Genomic DNA, 21,242 nt, shown 5'->3' with positions numbered 1-21,242 from the left:
TGATGTAAGTTGTGATGATCAATAATTAATGCGAATATCACGATTTGAGTAAAATAAAATTGTGGATACCTGAGTGCTACAGAGAATAAAATAGGGAAAAAATCATATTTAAAGTGTATTTTTTACACCATTTCAAAAGTCGGGTAAAAAGTTGAAAAATTCAAAATTCAGGTTTGTATTTAATTAATTAAAATTATTTATTAAATAAATATATTAAAGTCACAGTTAAACAAATAATGGTCACAGATTTCACAGATTTATATATCAGTCACATATTATTAAATGAATTGGTCACGGATTATTTCAAGGTCACAAATCGAAAATTTTATAGGTCACAGATTTTTTTAGTCACAGATTATCAAATTTTAAGATCACGGACCAAATCGTTGAGGTCACATATTATTATTTTAGTCACAGATCGTCAAATTTTAAGGTCACGGACCAAATCGTTGAGGTCACAGATTATTCTTTTTTGTCACAGATAGTCAATTTTTAAGGTCACAGACCAAACCAAACTTTATGATCACCCCTACCACCGGTCCCATCCAACACTAATCTTGGTCACAAATCACCACAATCCAATCGTCGATTGCACCACACCGTCAACAAAACAAACACCAATCACAAATCACTACCGTGCAATTGCCGCTTGCACCACACCATCGACTGCAATGCTACCAATATTGTCAACAAAACAAACACCAATTTAGCAAAAAAAATCACCACCACCACCATCGCCGTCTACTCCACACCACCAACAATCAGATTGGACCAGCACCACCACCATCGCCCCCGCCACCCATCCCATCCACAACCACCGTCGCCACTTCCACGACCACCACCGCCAACCAACGTCACAGTCACCATCACCCAAAAAGTAAGAGAAAGCCCACCACCACTACACCCAAACTCCCATCCAAAACCACCATCGCTAGAACAACAACCCACTAGATCCAATCACCTCCACCACATTACCAAAACCATCGCCACTAAAACCACCGCCAACTCAACAGATCGAATCGCCAAGACCATCGCATCACCATCCAAATCCATTGCGGCTAGAACTACAACCGACCAAATCCAATTACAACCACCACATCACCAAAACCACTGTCACTAAAACCACAACCACACATCATCACCACCTCAACAGTCCCAATTGACCGAGAGCACTGCGGAACTATTTAGAATTGGATCCCATCAATTGTAGTCATAGTGGCATCACTGCACTTGCTACGAACCACCAACTCCATCAGCACTACCACGATCCACTAACACCATTAGCAGCGTCGATTGCACACGACAGCGCGATGAACGGCGACATCGCTGCACGCAGAGTGATAGAGAGGCAACTTTTCGTGAGCAGTGCAATAGACAGACTGCACCATCTCCAGATCGCATAGCAGTAGATCACAACAGCATCGTCGACGGTGCTCTCCGACGACGGCTTCCAACTATGGCTACTCATTGTTGAGGAGAGTAAGAGAGAGAGAGAGAGAGAGAGAGAGAGAGATAATGGGATAAAATGATTTAGGTTTTCTGGTGGGTATTGAATTAGGAATATAATTATTATTAATAAAATATTAAATTATTACATGATTTCTGATTAAATATGTTTTGTACCTGATTTTTGAAGTGTGATCTTCAAATACCTGCAATGATGTAATTTTCCCAATAAAATATTGGATATGTAAATGCTGCAATATGAAGATTGGAAACCAAAATGCAACGCGAGTTAAAGTTTGCAGACCTCTTCTGCTATTTCTCCAATTAGAAATGCTTATTATTCACCGAGAGTTTAGGCAAGTGGGTCCAAGCAATAGCATGAGCCTGGTGAGCGCCTACTTCATGTAAATGATGGGCCGGTCATGGGCCACATGGGGTCAAAAATTCGCATGTTAGCGGAGGTCAAAATTTACGGCGGCAGCTTTAGCTCCAGTTAAAATTTATTTTTCTTTTCCGTATTTTCCACCACATAATCTTTTATAAAATAATATTACCTGTAAACCGAAAAATTTTCATTTTTTTTTAACTATCAATTCTTCAAAAAAAAAAATACTATTTCACCTATTAAATTTTAAAATAATGATGGCCAAACGGGGATAATACCCTCGATTAATTCAAATTTCACCATCGCGCTTCTCCTATGAAAATTGATCACATGGATAGCATCTAATTTTTATTTTTATTTTCAATTTAAAACAAACCTCTTAGAGCTTGTTTAGGGTTTAAAAGTCAATTAAAATCAATTTTTTAACCGTTATTTCACTATTTCAACCGTCATTTTTGAAAATTTTCTCTCACATGTAGGACCCATTTTTCTCTCTAATGATCAAAAAATCAATTATCAAAATCCCTACCAAACAAGCACTTAATCTAAGCCCCCATTTGATTTTCTTTTTTTTTCTGCCACAAAAATGAAAAATATAATCGTTATTCATCACATCAAACCACCATATTTGACTTTTTATCTCTTGGATGGGTCCTATAACGAATATATTTTTCGTTCTCATCCTTAGAAAAATGGAAATCAAATGGGACCTAAATTGTTATATAAATCAATATATTTATTATACTTATAAATTTAAATTGAGTAAGTTTTTTTCAATCTTTTTCTAAATTTTAGTTTTACACTAAGTGTGGATTTGATTGTGAGCATGAAATTTGTATGAAAAGAAAATAAATTTTAGGCAATTCAATTGTCTAGAACTTATTTGTGTGGAAAATATTAAGTATACGGGTTTGATTGATTTAGTTTTCAACTTATAAAATATTATATTTATCTATTTTTTATTGGTAAGTAGATGAGAGATGATATGAGAGAAAATGAGAGTGGATTCACTGGAAAATAAAATACTACTCGCCTTAAAGAAAATATTTTCTTGATTTTGAGAAAAATATGATCACGTGACCAAAAGTAAAAAATATTTTCCATAGAAAAATGTCAACAAACAGCACAAAAGTAGAAATTTAGGTAAAAAAATATTTTTCATAAAAAATATTGACAATCAAATGTACCCTAAATACAAGTACAAGTCAATGCTAACCTCGGAAAATTTCAGAAAAAAAAAAAAGCAAATATTTTCTTGATCTATAAATGTAAATTATATTATTCAAAACTCATATATAAGTACATTGGACATATCCGGACAAACAAAGATTAAGTGACGTATACAAGTACTCTGAGCATACCCGAACAACAAAATGAAGAAATGTACAAACTAAAAGACTTAGAGATCCAATGCTAAAGACTCGAAATGAATCAAAACATGTGGATACAGAAAAAACATAACTTTGTATGTATGTGTTTTGATTCGTCTTATGTCTTATGACGCTATCTAGGTGTAATCTAAGATCTTCAAAAATTCTCTTAGATGTGGTGTTTTTAAGCTGTTAATGTAATTTTAAGTTTCCGAAAAAGTCTCAATTTACGTGTTACCATATCATCAAACGATTCACCGCTGCATCAATCTACACTTAACCAGTGGGATCCAACTATGATTATCCCATAAAATTTGTTTTAGAAACTTTTTCAAACCCATTAAAATTCCTAAAACAGAAAAACTTATTATCAAAACAAATACCATAACTCAAAATGTATTTGATTGACTTTATTTTCTATGAAAAATATGATTTAAGTATTTGATTGACAAATTTTTTTATGAAAATATTTTCCAATGTTTGGTTATATGACCATATTAACATCAAAAACAAAGAAGACATTTTATTTAAGAATGGGGTGATTTTTATTTTACAAGTAATCCCTCTCTCTTTCTCTATTTTATATGTCCACTATCTTTTATCCATACACCAATAGAAAATAAACAAGTATAATATTTTTTAAGTTGAAAATTAAATTAATCAAATATATTTAATTACTAATTTTCATACAAATAAGTGTTGAGAAGTTGAATTGTCTAAAATTTATTTTATTTTCACGCAAATTCCATCTGCAATCAAACACACACTAGGCCCTTGTTTGAGCCCCATTCTTTTGGAAAAATACATTTTTCAATAATGTTTTGAATTATTTCAACCGCACATTTTTCAATAAAATAATATTACACGCAAATTCAAATCTTTTTCTTATTTTTTAACCACAAATTTTTCATCAATACACAATTTAAAAATTCATTCTTTCTAAAAAAATGGGGGTCAAATAAGGGCTTACTTATTTTATAATATTAAATTCGGATCTTTAACACCGATTTAGGAAAATAAATTTCCTCACTATTTGAAATATCAAATGTTAAATTAATTTTTAAACCTTGGAATTTCTAATCTGTTGACCTTCAAATCCTAACAACCTTGTCGTTTATTGTCCACCTCCCTTCTGCTTGTAAGTTCCGTGCACGGTAAGATAACACGTTAGAGTGCAAGATTTAAAAAAAAAAAAAAAAAAGATTGAATCCCAACTTTGAGGGCCCTCACCGTCCCGCCCTAGAGTTTTGTGTCGAAAGTAAATTGCGGGATGTGCCCCAACAGGTCAGGAAACAGGAGCTGTCTGTACACTACGCCTACAAAGAGTCCAATTTCATATCTCAGGAATTGAATTTTCACATTGCGACTGCCAACAAGACGTGAGATAACTTCACTCCTAAATTTCGTGCACAGTAAGATAACATGTTAGAATGCAAGATTGGCACCACGGAGGATGGTCCAATAACCATCTGTATTTTGTTGATTTAGGTGTAGGATTACAAATTAAGAAAGTTTTGGCAAAGTTATACAACGGTGGATCCATTAAGGGCCTGTGGACGCATGACATTTACGGAGTAGCCACATAATTGTTTAGTCCACAATGTAAAGCTTTTAAACCATAATTTTTACATAATTTTATCTTATACCCACCGAATCATGTTTTTGGATCCACCTCTTGCTAAGAGGGGGAATAAATATGGAAGGAAAATTCTGTTTGTACGTAATTATTGCATATAATGGTGTCCATAACGTGATGTAACAATCATTCGAAGGTTGATTTGCAAGTGTGAGATTTGAATTAAAGGTTAGGCCCATGTTTGGTCTCCATTCTTATCTCATTCTTTTTCACTATTTTATTTTCAACTACATAATTTTCCATAAAATAATATTACACATAAATTAAAAACTTTTCTTTCTTTTTTAACCACACATTTTTCAAAAAAATACTATTTCATCCATTAAAATTAGCTAAGAATGGGGGCCAAACACCCGCTAGATCCAGTGCCACGTGTAATTATGAATACCATTATGTAGACAATTATGTACATGTATCACTTCTCAATATAGAAAGTGGTTAGTGAGATGACATTGTCCTTGAGTTGTGCAACTTTTGCACTATCCATTGCCTTGCATAAATTGGCAAAAGTAAGTTTTACGCGCTTTAAAAAGTTCTTGAATGACAAGACACATCATTAGATTGAGTATCTCTGGCCTATTGTCCTTGATGTGATCTAAGGAACGAAGGCCGGTTCGGACAAAAAATCATTGATCATTCAAGAGGACTCGATGACTAGGTGGAAAGCAAAATGGGTTAAAGAAGCAATGGGATTAGTAGATATAGATATGTGGATGAAACACCAATCATGGCGAGCAAAGAAACAAGTTTCATATTGGGCTCAGAAGAAGACATGAAGTAAATTGACTTGGCGCGAGCAGAAAATGTGGGACCTGAAAAAAGGTTGAACTATGTGAACGTATAGTTTACTTGGGCATGCAGTCTACCTATTTATCGAGGGTAACTCGTAGAAAATTTCATGGTCTATGTGGCCGCATGGTCTATGCGACAGCATTGAAATAAACTATGCAGTCGCATAGTTAGTTTGGGTCGTGAGATTTTTTCAATTTTGCATTGTATTTTATTTAAGTTAGAACTCTACTTTATGGTAACTTTTTGTATTAATAGACTTTAATACAATTTTTAATTAGGGTTTACGAGTATCCTATAAATAGGGCACATTATTTACACTGTAAACAACTCTCATACATACAATTGAGAGATTATTTGTGAGCATATTCTATCTTGTTCTTTATTGAACTTAATTTTTCAAACTTATCAAGAAATATTTCTTGTAGCATTCAAACAATTCTGGTGCGATTTTTGAATCTTGTGATCAAGAGGTTAATATATTATCGACAATTGTGTTGATTCTTTGGTTCAATGTTTTTTTATTGAACTCTAAACTTTGATTCTCAGCTTTCTTGTGTTGATTCAATCTTTTGTGAGTTTCGAAACTACCATTGCTATTGCCATATGGATGAATCTTCTACTTCACTAGAGATTCAAGTTTCAAGATTCCCTGAAGGATAGCGAGCCGAATGCATCATATAGGTTGAGCGGATATAGACTCGTCTGGAGAGTAATTTTATGGACTTTGGCACTTAGACTCAAGCATGACCAAGTGGGCGTAGCTCATTTGGTCAAGGCCATATGAGATGAAGTGTATGTTAGGCCACCCATGGGTGGATGACATAGACATGTTGAGGCTATTCAAGGTGCTAGGTTGAGAAGGTCCTTAAGATGCTCCATGTGGACGACGGAAATATTCAAGATGCTATAACGATTAGCAAAATTCGTATCTAATTGGTTATGTCTACAGCTTAACATGATTGTTTTTTGACATGTCGAGGCTATTCGAGGTGCTAGGTCGATCAAGGGTCCTTAAGACGCTCCATATAGACAACACTTTATAGGAATATTCGAGACGTTCCAACGATTAGCAAAATTGGTCTCTAACTGGTTATGTCTACAACTTAACATTATTGTTTATTGATATCTTTAAATATGGATACGATATATAAATCACACAGAAAATGTAAATTTTGTCTAATGGAACTTTGAATTTAGACAAAATCTTAGACACTGTCTTCTTCTTCTTTATTTTTTGCCTCATCAACTTGATAGATTTTTTGAATACTATCCATTTTAAATGTGTGATAGCATTTTTGGCAATGTGTAAAAGCATTGCTTTTATATCTCTCTTAGTTTCTACTGTATCGAAATAAGTGCCTATTTGACCCCTTTTAAAATTTCAAATTGTTTGCTACAATATCATTTTTCGCCACACATTTACACAATAAAATATTTTATACATAAATTAATAAAGTTTCTTTATTTTTTAACACCATATTCTCCAAAAAAATATTATTCAAAACTCTTTAATTTTTCAAATAATTGGTGACAAAAAATATTATTACTTGTACAAAAATTAAAGAATTTTTTTATAAATAATTCTTCCAGAACTAGCTGTGGAAGACTGAAAAGGGCTAAGGCGCGGAACAGTAAAGGCTCCAAAGTTTGGGAAAAAGCTAAAGCCGCGTTGCGCGTTTTATTGTGCAACTGTCATTTGCTGTCAATGTACTTGGTAGGAAATCTTTAATTACTAATTTTAATTGTCTCAATTGGATAGGTGAAGTTTAATTTAATTATTTCGTCACATATCATAAACTAATTGACCAAAAATTGATTGTTGATAGTCATAGTGGTAAATAAAACCTATTGCAATTCCTTTAAGCCCCCGTTTGATCCCCATTATTTGAATTTATAATGGAAAAAATAATATTTTTTTGAAGATTGTATGGTTTAAAAGTTTTTGATTTGAATGTAATATTATTTTATTGAAAATTGTGTCTTTAAAAGTATGAGAGAGAAAAAATGAAATTAAATTGAAGAGTTTTAAAGAGGGTCAATCGGAGCCTAAATTACAATCCTAAAACTCATATTTTTATTTTAACATTTTCATGACCCGCACAAGAAAGTTGACATGTCACTTACTGATTATGTAGAAGATTTATTGCAATTTGATTGATAATAATTAATTTTCGTCAAAATCCTAGACGAATGAAATTGGAACCCAATAATCTTGGTAAATAATTAATTTTCGTCAAAATCGTGCTTATCGACTATTGATGATGTAACATCTTAAATTTTACGTTAAGGTGATAATTAGTTTGTCAGCTTAATTAAAACCATCTAAACGATGCATTAATGTTTTATGACTTATGAGTAACATTATTCTCGTCTTTTTTATTTCACTATAGTACGATGAACAGATGGATATTAAAAGATATATGCTACACAATGCCCAAATATTCATTTCTTGTCCGCATTTTGTTCTTCATGGTCCGAAAGAATCGAATGTGTTACGTAATTTGAGACCATTTGCCGCAAGAATTGACATGCTGATGTCGGGTAGGATAGCGATTATCTTATAGGCTAGTTGCAACAGACGATTCGCAAGAAAGAAGAAAAAAAATGCCAAAAACAGATAGATTTCTCTGAAAACTTCACTCAATAATATTAATAATCAAAAATACGAAAATTAATCCACAAGCCGGGTTAAATAGTTGCGAAATTATGAAAAATTACCAAAAATGACTAAATCTCAAAAAACTTACTGAAATAAAATATGAAATAAAAAAGTAAGTTGCCAAAATTTTGGCTCAATTTTGATTTTAAATCACCTAGAAAAAAGGAAACAAAATATTACCTTAAATGATAAAAATAATAAAATTAACTAAAGTAACTCAAAACGGGTCAAATTGCCTCAATTAAGGAAATATTTGCGATTCACTTTCCATCTTTGCGGAACGTCCTTCATCAATCGCCCCAGATTGGAAAGAACTCCTCCTCGAGTTCACACGAGCTTCTGGCGGTAATCCCGGAGGAAGATCTTTTGGCATCTGATCAGAAAACTTCGTTAGTGGCTGCTGTATTTCTACTGGTAAGCCTGAATCCTCGTTCACTTTACTAGACGGAGAAAGTAGGTTGGCATTTTTACTACCGGAGCACGGATGGCTTTTTCTCGACGAGGCGCTAACACAATCTTCTTCCCTTTGATACTAAGGGAATATGTATTTTTCCGTCTATCATCAATAACACTGTGATCATACTGTTAAGGTCGTCCTAACAATACATGACACGTATCCATAGGCACCACCTCACACCAAGCATTATCAAAATATTTTTTTCCAATCGAAAAGAATACTAGACTTCGGTTTTCTACTGTTACCTCGCTATCTTTATTCAACCATGATAACTTGTATGGCTTGGGATGACGATCTATTTTCAGTTGTAGTTTCTGAATAGCCTCTTTGGATACTGCATTCTCACAACTGTCGCTATGAACGATCAACTTGCAGACTTTTATCGACACTGTACATGTCACGTGGAAAACATTGGTCCTCAACCAATAATCGTCTGAATTGCCCTTGGGAGTCAGCAAACTCTTGTGAGCGACTAGAGTTACCTGGTCATCTCCATACAACACATCCTCATCTCCATAATCATCATACACAAATTCTCCAATCTCCTCGAATTCGTCTACCACGTCTTCCTCAATCAGAAATTTTTATTCTTTTGACCATCATGTTTCTTAGCAATCAATGGCTCTATGTCCCTGTTCACCACGTTTGAAACACTTAATACCCGAGCTAGAATTGTCTCGTGATGGTTGATAAGCAGGACAAGATTCTTGAGGTCGAACTGGCTGACTACATTCGTCTCTGACCATTGGCCTCCTATTTTGCTACTTTTTCATGGCAAGCGCACGCTGGTATGCTTCAGAAACTGTCCACAATAAATGATGGCTTAGAATATCCTGCAGGGTCTGCCTTAATCCACCCAAATACCGTGCTACCATTTGCTCTTCTGTCTCAAACAAATCATTCTGAGCCACCAAATGATAAAACTCCTTCGTATAATCGTCAACTGATCTCGTGCCTTGCCTCAACGAATGGAGTCGCTGAAACAAGGTTTGAGTGTAGCTAAAAGGAAGGAAGCGTTATTTCATCTTCTTCTTCATCTTTTCCCAATTAGTAATCTTGGATTTACCTTGCCGCTCTCGTGCACGCTTCAATTGTTCTCACCATGCAGAAGCCCTTCCCTTGAGTTTAATGGAAACCAATTTTACTTTGATACGATCTGAAACCTCCTTATACTAAAAAATATGCTCCACTTCATTCAGCCAATCAATAAATCCTTCAGCCTGTAACATACCAGCAAACTCCGTCAGATCCACTATGAAATCGAGGTCTACATAGTGATCCTCCCATCCACGATGCTCCCGGACTTGAGTACGATTGTGATAGGGTTTTCGAAATTGGTATCGAAATTGTGACCCTCTACATCATGATTACCAAACTCTTGTTCCACCAAACGTTGGGTTAACTCTGCAACTTGTCTCTGCAAATTTTCAATTGTCACATCCAGAACATTACGATCACGGTGTGAGACTTCCTCAATCGGAACCTGCCCTCGACGACCACGACCACGTCCACCAATCATTGTAACTGATGAAAATTTCACCGCAGAAAAAATACTGACATTCTGATACCAACTGAGATCGAGTAGGATAACGATTATCCTATAGGCTAGTTGCAACAGACGATTCGCAAGAAAGAAGAAGAAATAAACGCCAAAACAGAGAGATTTCTCTGAAAACTTCACTCAATATTATTAATAATCAAGAATACGAAAAATAACCCACAAGTCGGGTTAAACAGTTGTAAAATTACGAAATTATGAAAAATTACAAAAAATGACAAAATCTCAAAAATCATACAGAAATAAAATATGAAATAAAAGAAGTTATTTGCCAAAATTTTGGCTCAATTTAGATTATAAATCACCTAGAAAAAAGGAAACAAAATATTACCTTAAATGGTAAAAAATAATAAAATTAACTAAAATAACTAAAAACGGGTCAAATTGCCTCAATTAAGGAAATATTTGCGATTCACTTTCCATCTTTGCGAAACCTCCTGCATCACACACACCAAGAGAGCATGAAGTTTTGAACTAAAGGATATTGTGTGATTAAAATTTAGATTTTAATTTAAATCATAATCAATAATTTATTTTAACAATATATTACATAGGACTCGCACATTTTAACTATATATATATATATATATATATATATACTGATCTTAATCCCCGTCAAACAAGGGTAAGTAAAATGTACTCGAGAAGATGAAATTCTTAAATGTTTATTTGGCCCCCTTTCCTGTAGTATTATTCTCCACCACACATTTACACAATAAAATATTTTACACTCAAACCAATAGAATTTCTTTATTTTTTAGTCACACATTATTCAAAAAATACTATTCACAACTCTTTAATTTCCCAAATAATGAGTGACAAACATTACGATTTTATATTGCAAATAATGTGTTTAGACTGAATAAAAAATTAATTTGGGAGAGTTTCTAATTCTCCCCCACAAATATTTTGTTTAAATTACTTCAAATTTTCTGTTTTAAGTTATTTCTTTACAATGTTTACACATTCTTATAAAATTATGGTCCCGTTTGGTACTCATTTTTGAAATAATGAGAATGAAAAATATAGCTATTACGAGACCCACACAAAAAATAAAAAATCAATATGATGATTTTATGTGATGGATAACGATCATACTTTTCATTTTTGCGACCAAAAAATGGAAATCAAACGGGAGCTATATTTACTTTTTATGGTCTACGAAACAATAAATTTTGAGGTTAACTCTTTCATAAAAGCCCAATCCACAATAAATGTTGAGTAATCTATAACGAGAAATGAGACATGCAAGTGCAAACTCGTTACACCATCCACTGTATCTATGTTGCACCAATCGATTTATCTGTTAAATCAAAATATAAGAAGGGGAATGTTCCCCTACCAAGATTTTTGACAAGTAGTTTTGAAAAAAAAATAAAATCTCAACCCTTTATTTAAGTTAATCTAACGATATGAATGATTTAATTAAAATCCTTCAAAAGTTAAAAATGAAAACCCTACCACACACTCCAACCCTCCACGATCGATGTTTCTTGTGTCATCTCCTATTCTCTCTCACTCTATCTTCAAATTGAAAATCCAAATACGTCATATAGAAAACCCAAAAGAAATTTGAGCTTTTCTGGGCGTATAGGGTCTGTTTTTACAGACCCCTAACAGAATACACATATGCGTGGATCCCGTCGTATGTTTTTTTTAATGTGGGACCGACCCCTACAGTGAGGGGTCGGTAAGACTTCTGTGAAAATGCTCTGTACGCAGAGCATTTTTCAAGAAATTTTTATTGGAGTATAAAACGCCAAGAAATCACAATTTTTCTGCTCATTCCTCTTATCCGTTTAGATCTTGTCTACCCAATTACTTCTCCATTCTCTAAAGTCTCTCTGTGTACACATTTGTATGTATATAATCATGTGTAAAACTCAAAAAAGGAAAAAAAAAAATATCTACGACAGGAGGAAACTAGAGAATAATTTGAAACCAGATAACCATAGAATTGAATACTCTTAATTCAATCATATTTTCCAATAAAAAAGTTTAAACTAGTATTTTCTTCAATGCTGGGTCGTGAATTCAATTGAAAAAAAAAATATTTTTTTATTCAAAACATTGATGAATAAATTTCAATAACGGCACAGAATGTTGAAGGTATACTATTAAAGGGGAGCGTGGGTGGAGGAGGAGGATTTTGTGGGCGCTATGGGGTGGGGGGTACGGTTCCTTGGTGTTTGGGTAAGGTTAATTTCGAAATTTTATGTATTTAATTAGGTATATATGGACCTTTAGATTAATTTAAATAGAGGATTGAGAATTTTTGTCAAAATTATTTGTCTAAAACCTTAGTAGGTGGAACGCTCCCCGTATAAGAATTTCATAAATCAACCATCTTCAATTTTTATACCTTTTATATGAATAAATTTAACTTGCCGATTGGCTTCTAGGAGGGACTACCCCTATATAAGAAACATCTTCAATTTTTATAACTTTTATATGAATAAATATAACTTGCCAGTTGGCTTCAACAAAAGTTTTCACTATCCTAAATTAATAGCATGATAAAACACAATCAAGTTATTGATGCAACAAATGTCTGTGTTGAAACAAACATGTAATTCATTACGTGAATATTCCTGCACATTGATGTTAATAAAATATTGAGAATCAATCGTTCAAATTAATCATCACTGATTTTAATTAAAAAAAGCCCTTATTTGATAAAAATTAAATTATAGATTTTTATTTAAATTTAAATTAATAATTTAATTTAAACATATATTTTATGGATTCAAAAAATTTATATTTCATTAAATTTTCTTAAAAATCCGATTCTAATCAACTAAGAATAATTCTATGCACCCCTCTCCACCCAACTCCACTTCCATGCCCATGATTGGATCCTATTCCCACGTTTCAAGCCTCCAAGCATAACTATATAAATAAATAATTAGTACTCGCGCACACACTTCCTTTCCCTAACATGCCAACACCTCTTTGGCTCTTTCTCCACCTTCACAGCATCTGAATATCTCTAGACTCCATATACACGATTATATATTTCTCTCTCTAAATCGACAAAAGAAAATTACCTACCACAAACAATTACTTTCTCGAGAAATTACTGTTAACGGCAGATCAGCAAGAACCAGAAAAACCCTAGTCCATTTTCGCACTTCATTTTCAATTGATAAGAATTTATTATAATAAGTAAATGTTTGTGTAGAAAGCTTGATGAGGTTGTATCGTAGATGCACGAGGATTTTTATCCTCTGTTTGCTCGGTGTTTCTGTTTTTGTTCCAATTTTTCTCCTTTCGTTTAGGCTCAAAAACCTTAACTCTGAAGGTAAGTGTTATTATTATTATTTGGTTTATGTATTGATTTAAATGTTCATTCATTTGTTATTTGTTAGTTTAACCATGTTTGTTGATTTGACTTGTATTTTGATGCAGTATCGAAAGGATATGTGGAAGATTTATCGATTATTGTATGATCTCTCTTCTCTCACGTTATTTACATTCCTCTGATGTTACTTGATTTATTAACACGGGAAGTGGACTTTGGAAATCTGAATTTTTTTATTACCATTGAGGTTTTATATTCCTTTCTCATTAGTTGATTTTGAATAATTCTTTTTCAATTTTTACTTTTTTTGTTTGTCTGAGGAAGTAGAGCTCCATAAATTTGGTGTTACTTTCTATTTGTATTGTATTGTATTGGCATCATATAAGGGAAGAAAAGTATTATGGGATTTTAGTTCCAATCAAAGGTGCGTGATTGTGTTGTCATTCTCGATGGATGTCTTTTTCTCGTGCAATCGAATGCTTTGCTAACTATGCCAGACGAAGTACATATTGCTTTTTTATGCCTTTTAAGTTCTTGCCCTTTTCCGGAAATTGTATGATGCTTTCAGATTGAATAAAGTTGCAAAATTTCTTGCGCAGAAACACAGAACAGAGTCTCAAATACTTAGTGCAATTAAGCAGGTAACTGTTAATATGGGTCGGTCTTCTTTGAAGAAGTAGATCAATTTTGTTACTCATATCTGTGGAACGTGTATCATGGCTCAGGAAGAAGGTGAAGGTTTGAAAGAACCACCCTTGATCGTGTACAAAGATGGAGACCTCACTTCGGCAGTTAGTTTTAGTTCTACTGACGATAATAGAATTGGTGAGTCTGGAAATGTTGCAGATAAAGTTAATTTTTTGGGAAACAATGGTTGGTGTTATGTGTACATTTTATTTCATTATTATCTATTATTACTTGAGTTTCATTCAATTTTGCTCATATTCCAAGTTCAGTGTTCAATCTTGATGTGAAGGAAGATCGCCAAAAACCTCTGCAGAAGGATAGGTTGCCCATTTCTGGGGAAAAGGTGTGGAAGTTTTTGACTGCTGCAATTTTCATCCTTTTCTTTCCATTTATCTCAGACCATGAAAATTCAGTAATGACATTGCTACATAAGTGATAGCAGTTGCTGCTACATTAGTGTTATTTGGAAATTGAACTGTTTCAAGTATTCCTGGAGTTCTTATTTTTTGCTGCATTTGTTGCTTATCGTGAACTTAGATACCTAGCAAGACGAAGAAGATTATACTGTTTACCTTCTCTTAGTTCAGGGACAAACCGCAAATGTGACTACCAGAGTTATTAACCTGAAAACAATTTTATGGATGCACTATTTCAGCCTCAAGTAAATTCCTTTGAGAGCAAAATGAGGGAGACTATTGTGAAAAAGTTGTTAGCTCTGATCAGATTTGAATATTATGGTCTGTCCTTCTCTAAGGGAGAAATTTATTACATTTTTTAATTGGATAGAATTCGATTTTTATGGAATCTAGGTGAACTAGATCTCTGAGATATTTTGTATAGATATAAATAATAATTTGTTATCTCTGAGTCATGTTAAATAACATCACTTTTTTCATTTGCTTGTGGACTTCTTGTATTTTAAATTTATTGAATTCAAAGGTCTCAACAATTTGTTTTTTGTTTTGGTTCTCTCTCGCTCGATGTCTATTTTTATTTTTTTTAAATTTATTTTGTGTTGTGAGGAATCACACGAGAAATTGCTTCTAATTATATACACAAGGTGACATAGGTTCCAGTTTTCTCTGAAGATATTTTTATTTATTTAAAGTTGGTAATCATTCTATACTGGTTAGTGGAGTGGCATGTTCCTTGTCTTTCCAATTTTCCCTTTTCTTTAGCCCCTTCGCTATCAACTTTTCTTTCGCTTCTTTCCTCTTTCATCATTTTTATCTTTGGTTTTATGGCAGCAACATTCCCAGCTAAACGAGTTTCAACAAGATGAAAACGTACAGTATATGGCACGAAGGGCATTAGATGAGAAGGTTAAAGAGATGAAAGACCAGGTAGTGAGGGCGAAAGCATACTTGAATTTTGTACCACCAAATAGCAGCTCTCATTTTGTAAAAGAGTTGAAGCTAAGAATTAAAGAGGTTGAACGAGCTACGGATCAAATCACCAAATCTTCCTATCTGTCTAGGAGGTAGAATTCTATTTATTTCTCTGCCTATTCTCATTTTTCTTCTGATAAACCCCCTGATATTCTTCATTTTCCTTATTTCACGCGAAAAACGAGTTCATGTTAATTGAAAGATAATTTTGACTAGAGCTCATTGAACTAATGAGTGGTGATTAATATTCTTTAAAGTGAGCATCAATAGCAATGCTAGATTGCATTTAACATTGCAATTCTTTTTTCAATTTGAAAAGTGATTCTTTCTGTTGCTGAGCGATGATAATTTCATGTACAATTAGGCATATTTTGAAATGAGCTAAATGAGTTACGTTTTCTCATAAACCAGTTAACTTTTCAGTGCTCTGCAGAAGATGAAAGCTATGAATTCTACCCTGTTAAAAGCCAGTCGTATTTACCCTGACTGCTCTGCCATGGTGAAAAAGCTTCGTGCTATGACTTACAATGCTGAAGAGCAGGTGCGATCTCAGAAGATGCAAGAAACCTTTCTTGCAGGACTCGGCGGAAGAACTATACCGAAAGGCCTTCACTGCCTCTCTTTGAAGTTGACTGCTGAATACTTTTCCCTAGAGCCTGAGAAACGGGTGCTCCCCAACATGGATAAACTGCAAGATCCAGAGCTCTATCATTTTGCTGTTTTTTCTGACAATGTTTTGGCTTGTTCAGTTGTTGTGAACTCAACCATATCAACTGCTAGGGTAAGTTGCCACCATTTTTCCATAACTTGCCTAGTTGACAGTGGTTTTTTCTGTTTTTCATATTTTCAGATTTCAACATAGGATGACTGAGATGCTAGCAAGTTAAGTTGAATCGGAAAATCATGGAGAGTGTCCTAAAATTCGAGGAAGGATATTGACTGGGGGGAGAGAATATTACTTAGAAATAGAATTCTGTTATGAACCAACCCCTAACAGATTCTTCTATTTTTTGCATGCCTCTTTGTTCTTATTATGAGTTTTTGTTGCCCAAGGCGCAACCAAATTTTGTTGATATGATGGCGTACGTCCTATGGGAGTTGCAAGAATTATATTTTGGACTCTCTTGTGTTATTGTAGATCTATTGTGCACCAACACGGGCACGTGTGTCCGACACGATACGTGTCGCATGCGTCGATTTGTAATTTTTCAAAAAAGTACCGACACGACACGTCGTCGACACGTTCATTAAATTCCATAAAATTCTTCATTTATATAGTTTAAATCTAGTTTTATACTTATTATTGATTTTTTTTTGTTGAAATATTTTAAATATGAGTATTTATTTGTTATTTATTAATAATTTCGAGTTAAAAATATATAATAGTTATAGTAAAAAAGAAAAATGATTATTGTAGAGTGTTCGAAAAGTGTCGGTATCAACACGTGTCGGACATGGACACATTTACCCTAGTTAGAGTGTCCGTGCTACATAATGTAGATTCTTGTGTCCTCTATGTAGGGGGTTGCACCATATCATTTTCTATTAAAATTCTTGCTTACAAAACAGGTGTCATTATTTACTTCTTTCCATGTCTGTCACTATTCAATCTCATTTTTTCTAATAGGTGATAAAATTGCATTGAAATGTGGCTACACGTGAAATTCTGGAAAGTGCATTGATTTCATAAGAAAATGACGGTGGATCTATCTTCTCTTTCTTTTTGGAAAAAGAAATCTTCGGTGGTAATGAATGTTGAATATGGTTTAACCAATATTCCTTTTCCTTTTTTGTGTATACCATCTAATGGTAGAAAATTAATGGTAGTTTTAAGCATGGCAACGTATGATGACTTAATTTGACTGAGATCTGTTCGGGGAAGGAAAAATGAAATGACCCCTTGATTTTTAGTCATACACTAAATGATAGTGAATTTCTTTTCCTGTCAGGAACCAGAGAGAATAGTATTTCATGTTGTGACAGATTCCCTCAACCTCCCAGCAATATCAATGTGGTTTTTATTGAATCCTCCTGGCAAATCTACAATCCAGGTTGAAAGCATAGACAATTTTGGATGGTTATCCACCAGATATAATGCAACTCTGCAGAAGGAAGGCTCTGTTGATCCAAGATACATATCTGCACTGAACCACCTTCGGTTTTATTTGCCAGATGTTTTTCCTCTTTTGAAAAAGATTGTGCTTCTCGACCATGATGTGGTGGCACAAAGGGATTTAACAGGGCTATGGAATATTAACATGACAGGCAAAGTAAATGGTGCTGTGGAGACTTGCAATAAAGTAGAGCCTTCATTCCGTCGTATGGATATGTTCATTAATTTCACTGACTCCATGGTGGCCAAGAAGTTTGATGCCCAGACATGCACATGGGCTTTTGGGATGAATGTGTTTGATCTGCAAGAATGGAGGCGACACAATCTAACTGGAATCTATCACAAATACCTACATATGGTAAGGGAATATATGTTTTTCTATTCGTTGCAAGTTGTGAGTTTAATAAAGTTCTGTAAAATAGCCATTTAATGTTGCCACCTATACTTTTGACTCTTATCCTGTATTATGTCCGACAGGAAGAGAGGCCTGTTCTATGTTGTCTTGGGAAGATTGGACTTAAAATTGAGATAACTAATGCTTTATCAACTTTCTAGTCTCTTTTAGGGTGCTTTTATTACGAATAGAAAGTTCATATCTCGAACATTTTATGCACACACCTGTATTAACATCTGTTGCATTTACTTTTCACACATTTAAGGATCATGGTGCTCTTCCCTTTCGTTCAAAGTGCCATTTAGTGGAAGCCTATGGTTGATTACTACTCTCTCTAAACTTCCAGTACTGTATCTGTGATTTCTCGTGGTGTACATTCAATGCAATCACGTTAACCAAATTTTTGTCTAGTTAAGATATGTACTCTTTATTAGTAACGAGTCGAACTTGGCATCCACAAGGACCAAAAGGAAAAGCATGTTTCATGCTTGGAAATGGAAGGATTGCTTAGGATGGTGTTTAACAGTCTATCATAGCTATTAATTGTTTATTATGTTTTCCTTCTTTCTCTAAAACTAATTAATGGGTAATCAAGCAATTTCCCGTTTTGACTTTTTTATGCTTCTTTTTTTCCGGGATGATGCAGGGAAATAAGAGGCCGTTGTGGAAAGCAGGTAGCTTACCCATTGGGTGGATCACATTTTACAAGCACATAGTAGCTTTAGATGGAAGATGGCATGTTCTTGGGTTGGGTTATGACTCTGGAGTCAGACAGGCTGACATTGAGCAAGCTGCAGTTATACATTTTGATGGAATCTCGAAACCATGGTTGGATATTGGGCTCGCGAAGTATAAGCACTATTGGACGAAATACGTCAAGTACGAACATCCCTACCTGCAACAGTGCAATATCCATGAGTAGTTAGATTACATACGAGAGTTCTTGAATTCGTCTCACATATTGGTTGCTTTACACTGTAGGAACCATACACAATCACTTAATTCTTTCCCATTCTTCAACAATTTTCCAATGTAAATTTTAGTTCGTCTTTTATTTTTATTAAATTTTACTAATGGAGATGAGCCTGTCGATTGAATTGAAGCAAAATTAGTTAAAAATAATCAGGCTTAAACATAGTGTTCATGTTTTTATTTTCTTCTCCCTATTTGTGTGAGATGTTCTAGAGCGAGAGAGAGAGAGATTGTGAATGGATGATGTTACACGTGGCAAATTCTGGCTGGTTTATTACCGACAAATGGATATCCATCTATCCTTGCTATGTGGTTAATAACGAAGACATGCTTCACTGTGAAAACAAATTGAAACCCCTGAGAATCCTTACTGCAACATTCAAGTGGGCGTGCTAAAATTCATAAATCCCATTTAATAAAAATGGCAGCCAATTCTGCTTTCACTCCAATCTCGTCCGTCATCAGCCCAGCGCTCCTGCAGAAGGGATCTGTGGCAAGTCCTCATGTTCTTGGTAAGAATACGTCGTGCTCGTCACATATTTCTCATCTTTAATATATATATTTTTTTATTACAGACCAAACAGGCCCTTAATGTGTGCTTTTAACATTCACTGCTTGATTTTTAGTAGCGTTGGTCCCTCCTGAGTTTCTGATCTTCGTAGTTCACGGGTTTATTAATTCTAGATTTTACATACGAAGTCTTATAGCTAATGAATTCATATTTATCCATTATGATTGATTGAGTCATGACCACTACATTTATAGAAAGATTCAATGAAATCCAAATCTCTTAACACTATATTGTTTTGGGCGATTCTCCCTTTACCGAATGTTATAAAATTTTGGGTTTTCTTGATCATATCTTCTAAAATAGAAACATTCTAAACACTTTGATTGCTCATTCATTTTGCCATGTCATCTTGGATATGCAAATTTCCCTTTATCCAAGCATCTCATATAATGAACAAAAGGGGTAAACCATCGGGGTTTTCTATAATGAGATTTTTCTATCTTATTTTGTAAAAGATATATAGTTTTCCCCATTGGTAAAAATGACATGATTTTAGCGCCAAAGATGATGTCATTCCACATTTCTGTCTTCCATCTAGGATGACATAGTTTTGGGATCCTAATAGAGTGATTAAACCGAAACTAAAAACAAACACGAGTTACCAATTAGGAATAAATGAACTTCAATAGCTAACACAAAACTATAAATTAAGCGACTAATATGTAACTTTATTATAAGTCGAGTGACCAACAATATTCTCTACTCGATTCAAAACCGAGTGCAGGGCTGCCACCAATGGCAAAGATGGGAAAAGTGAGGTGCTCCATGGAGGGAAAACCTCAGGGCAGTGAGTCAAACTTGGGCACGGGCGCATCTTTGATTGCAGCCACTTGTGCTGCCGCGATGTCCAGCCCAGCCATGGCTCTTGTAGATGAGAGATTGAGCACAGAAGGAACTGGGCTGCCCTTTGGTTTAAGCAACAATCTTCTTGGTTGGATCATTTGTGGTGTCTTTGGTTTGATTTGGGCTTTCTACTTCATCTACACTTCTGATCTTGTAGAGGATGAAGAGTCTGGGCTCTCTCTTTGAGCGAAAAAACTGATGTGTTCTAGCACGGATACATAGGGATTATGTCATGTGGGAGCGTGTGCATTCGGAGTCGCTAGGTGTCTTGATTCTGACTTTGTCGATGGAACATTTGTAAAAGGAATTTTCATTCTAAATTATCATCGTTATATATTATTTCTTAAATTATCTCTAATTCTTCGTGACATGTTTGACATTGTGAATTGAATAATTTCGAATGAGTTTGAAAAACAAAAACATTTGATTATTTATCAATTCTTACCACTGACCTAGCTAAGTGTTAGAGATTTTGATGGCTCTCACTATTCAATATTGATCATGCATTTCTACGACTTGAGATATTTGAATTTTTTTTTTTTTCATTTTCCGGTTTATAAAAACTAAAATGTCCACATTTAGGCATTCATTTAATTTTGTTAATGGCTAACCAAATTCGAAACCAGTATTACCCTAATGAAAAATACCCATTGAGATTTGTAGGTGAAAC

The 21,242-nt window shown here is 34.2% G+C and overlaps 2 protein-coding genes across 3 annotated transcripts; both read left to right on the top strand.

Annotated features, from left to right (window-relative positions):
• The first annotated feature begins 13,218 nt into the window (after positions 1–13,218).
• On the top strand, positions 13,219–19,338 carry LOC111391428 (probable galacturonosyltransferase 6). Of its 2 annotated transcripts, none has more exons than XM_023016647.1 (9): positions 13,219–13,604; positions 13,712–13,746; positions 14,204–14,245; positions 14,330–14,429; positions 14,561–14,634; positions 15,539–15,771; positions 16,103–16,460; positions 17,629–18,150; positions 18,833–19,338. In XM_023016647.1, exons 1-9 carry the CDS (start codon positions 13,493–13,495, stop codon positions 19,106–19,108), a joined length of 1,752 nt encoding a protein of 583 aa, XP_022872415.1. In that variant the 5' UTR covers positions 13,219–13,492; the 3' UTR covers positions 19,109–19,338. The 2 variants fall into 2 exon arrangements, with proteins under 2 accessions (XP_022872415.1, XP_022872414.1); XM_023016646.1 differs by having other exon boundaries at positions 14,330–14,477.
• A 135-nt stretch (positions 19,339–19,473) lies between these two features.
• LOC111391429 (photosystem II reaction center W protein, chloroplastic-like) lies at positions 19,474–20,930 on the top strand. The gene is made up of 2 exons (XM_023016648.1): positions 19,474–19,670; positions 20,454–20,930. Exons 1-2 carry the CDS (start codon positions 19,580–19,582, stop codon positions 20,756–20,758), a joined length of 396 nt encoding a protein of 131 aa, XP_022872416.1. The 5' UTR covers positions 19,474–19,579; the 3' UTR covers positions 20,759–20,930.
• Positions 20,931–21,242: the final 312 nt, after the last annotated feature.

The sequence above is a fragment of the Olea europaea genome, unplaced genomic scaffold (genome assembly GCF_002742605.1).
Source record: "Olea europaea var. sylvestris unplaced genomic scaffold, O_europaea_v1 scaffold792, whole genome shotgun sequence".
In the NCBI taxonomy this organism is placed as follows: Eukaryota; Viridiplantae; Streptophyta; class Magnoliopsida; order Lamiales; family Oleaceae; genus Olea; species Olea europaea.
Note: the sequence above shows the minus strand (reverse complement) of the source record. Positions and strands in the feature narration are given on the sequence as shown.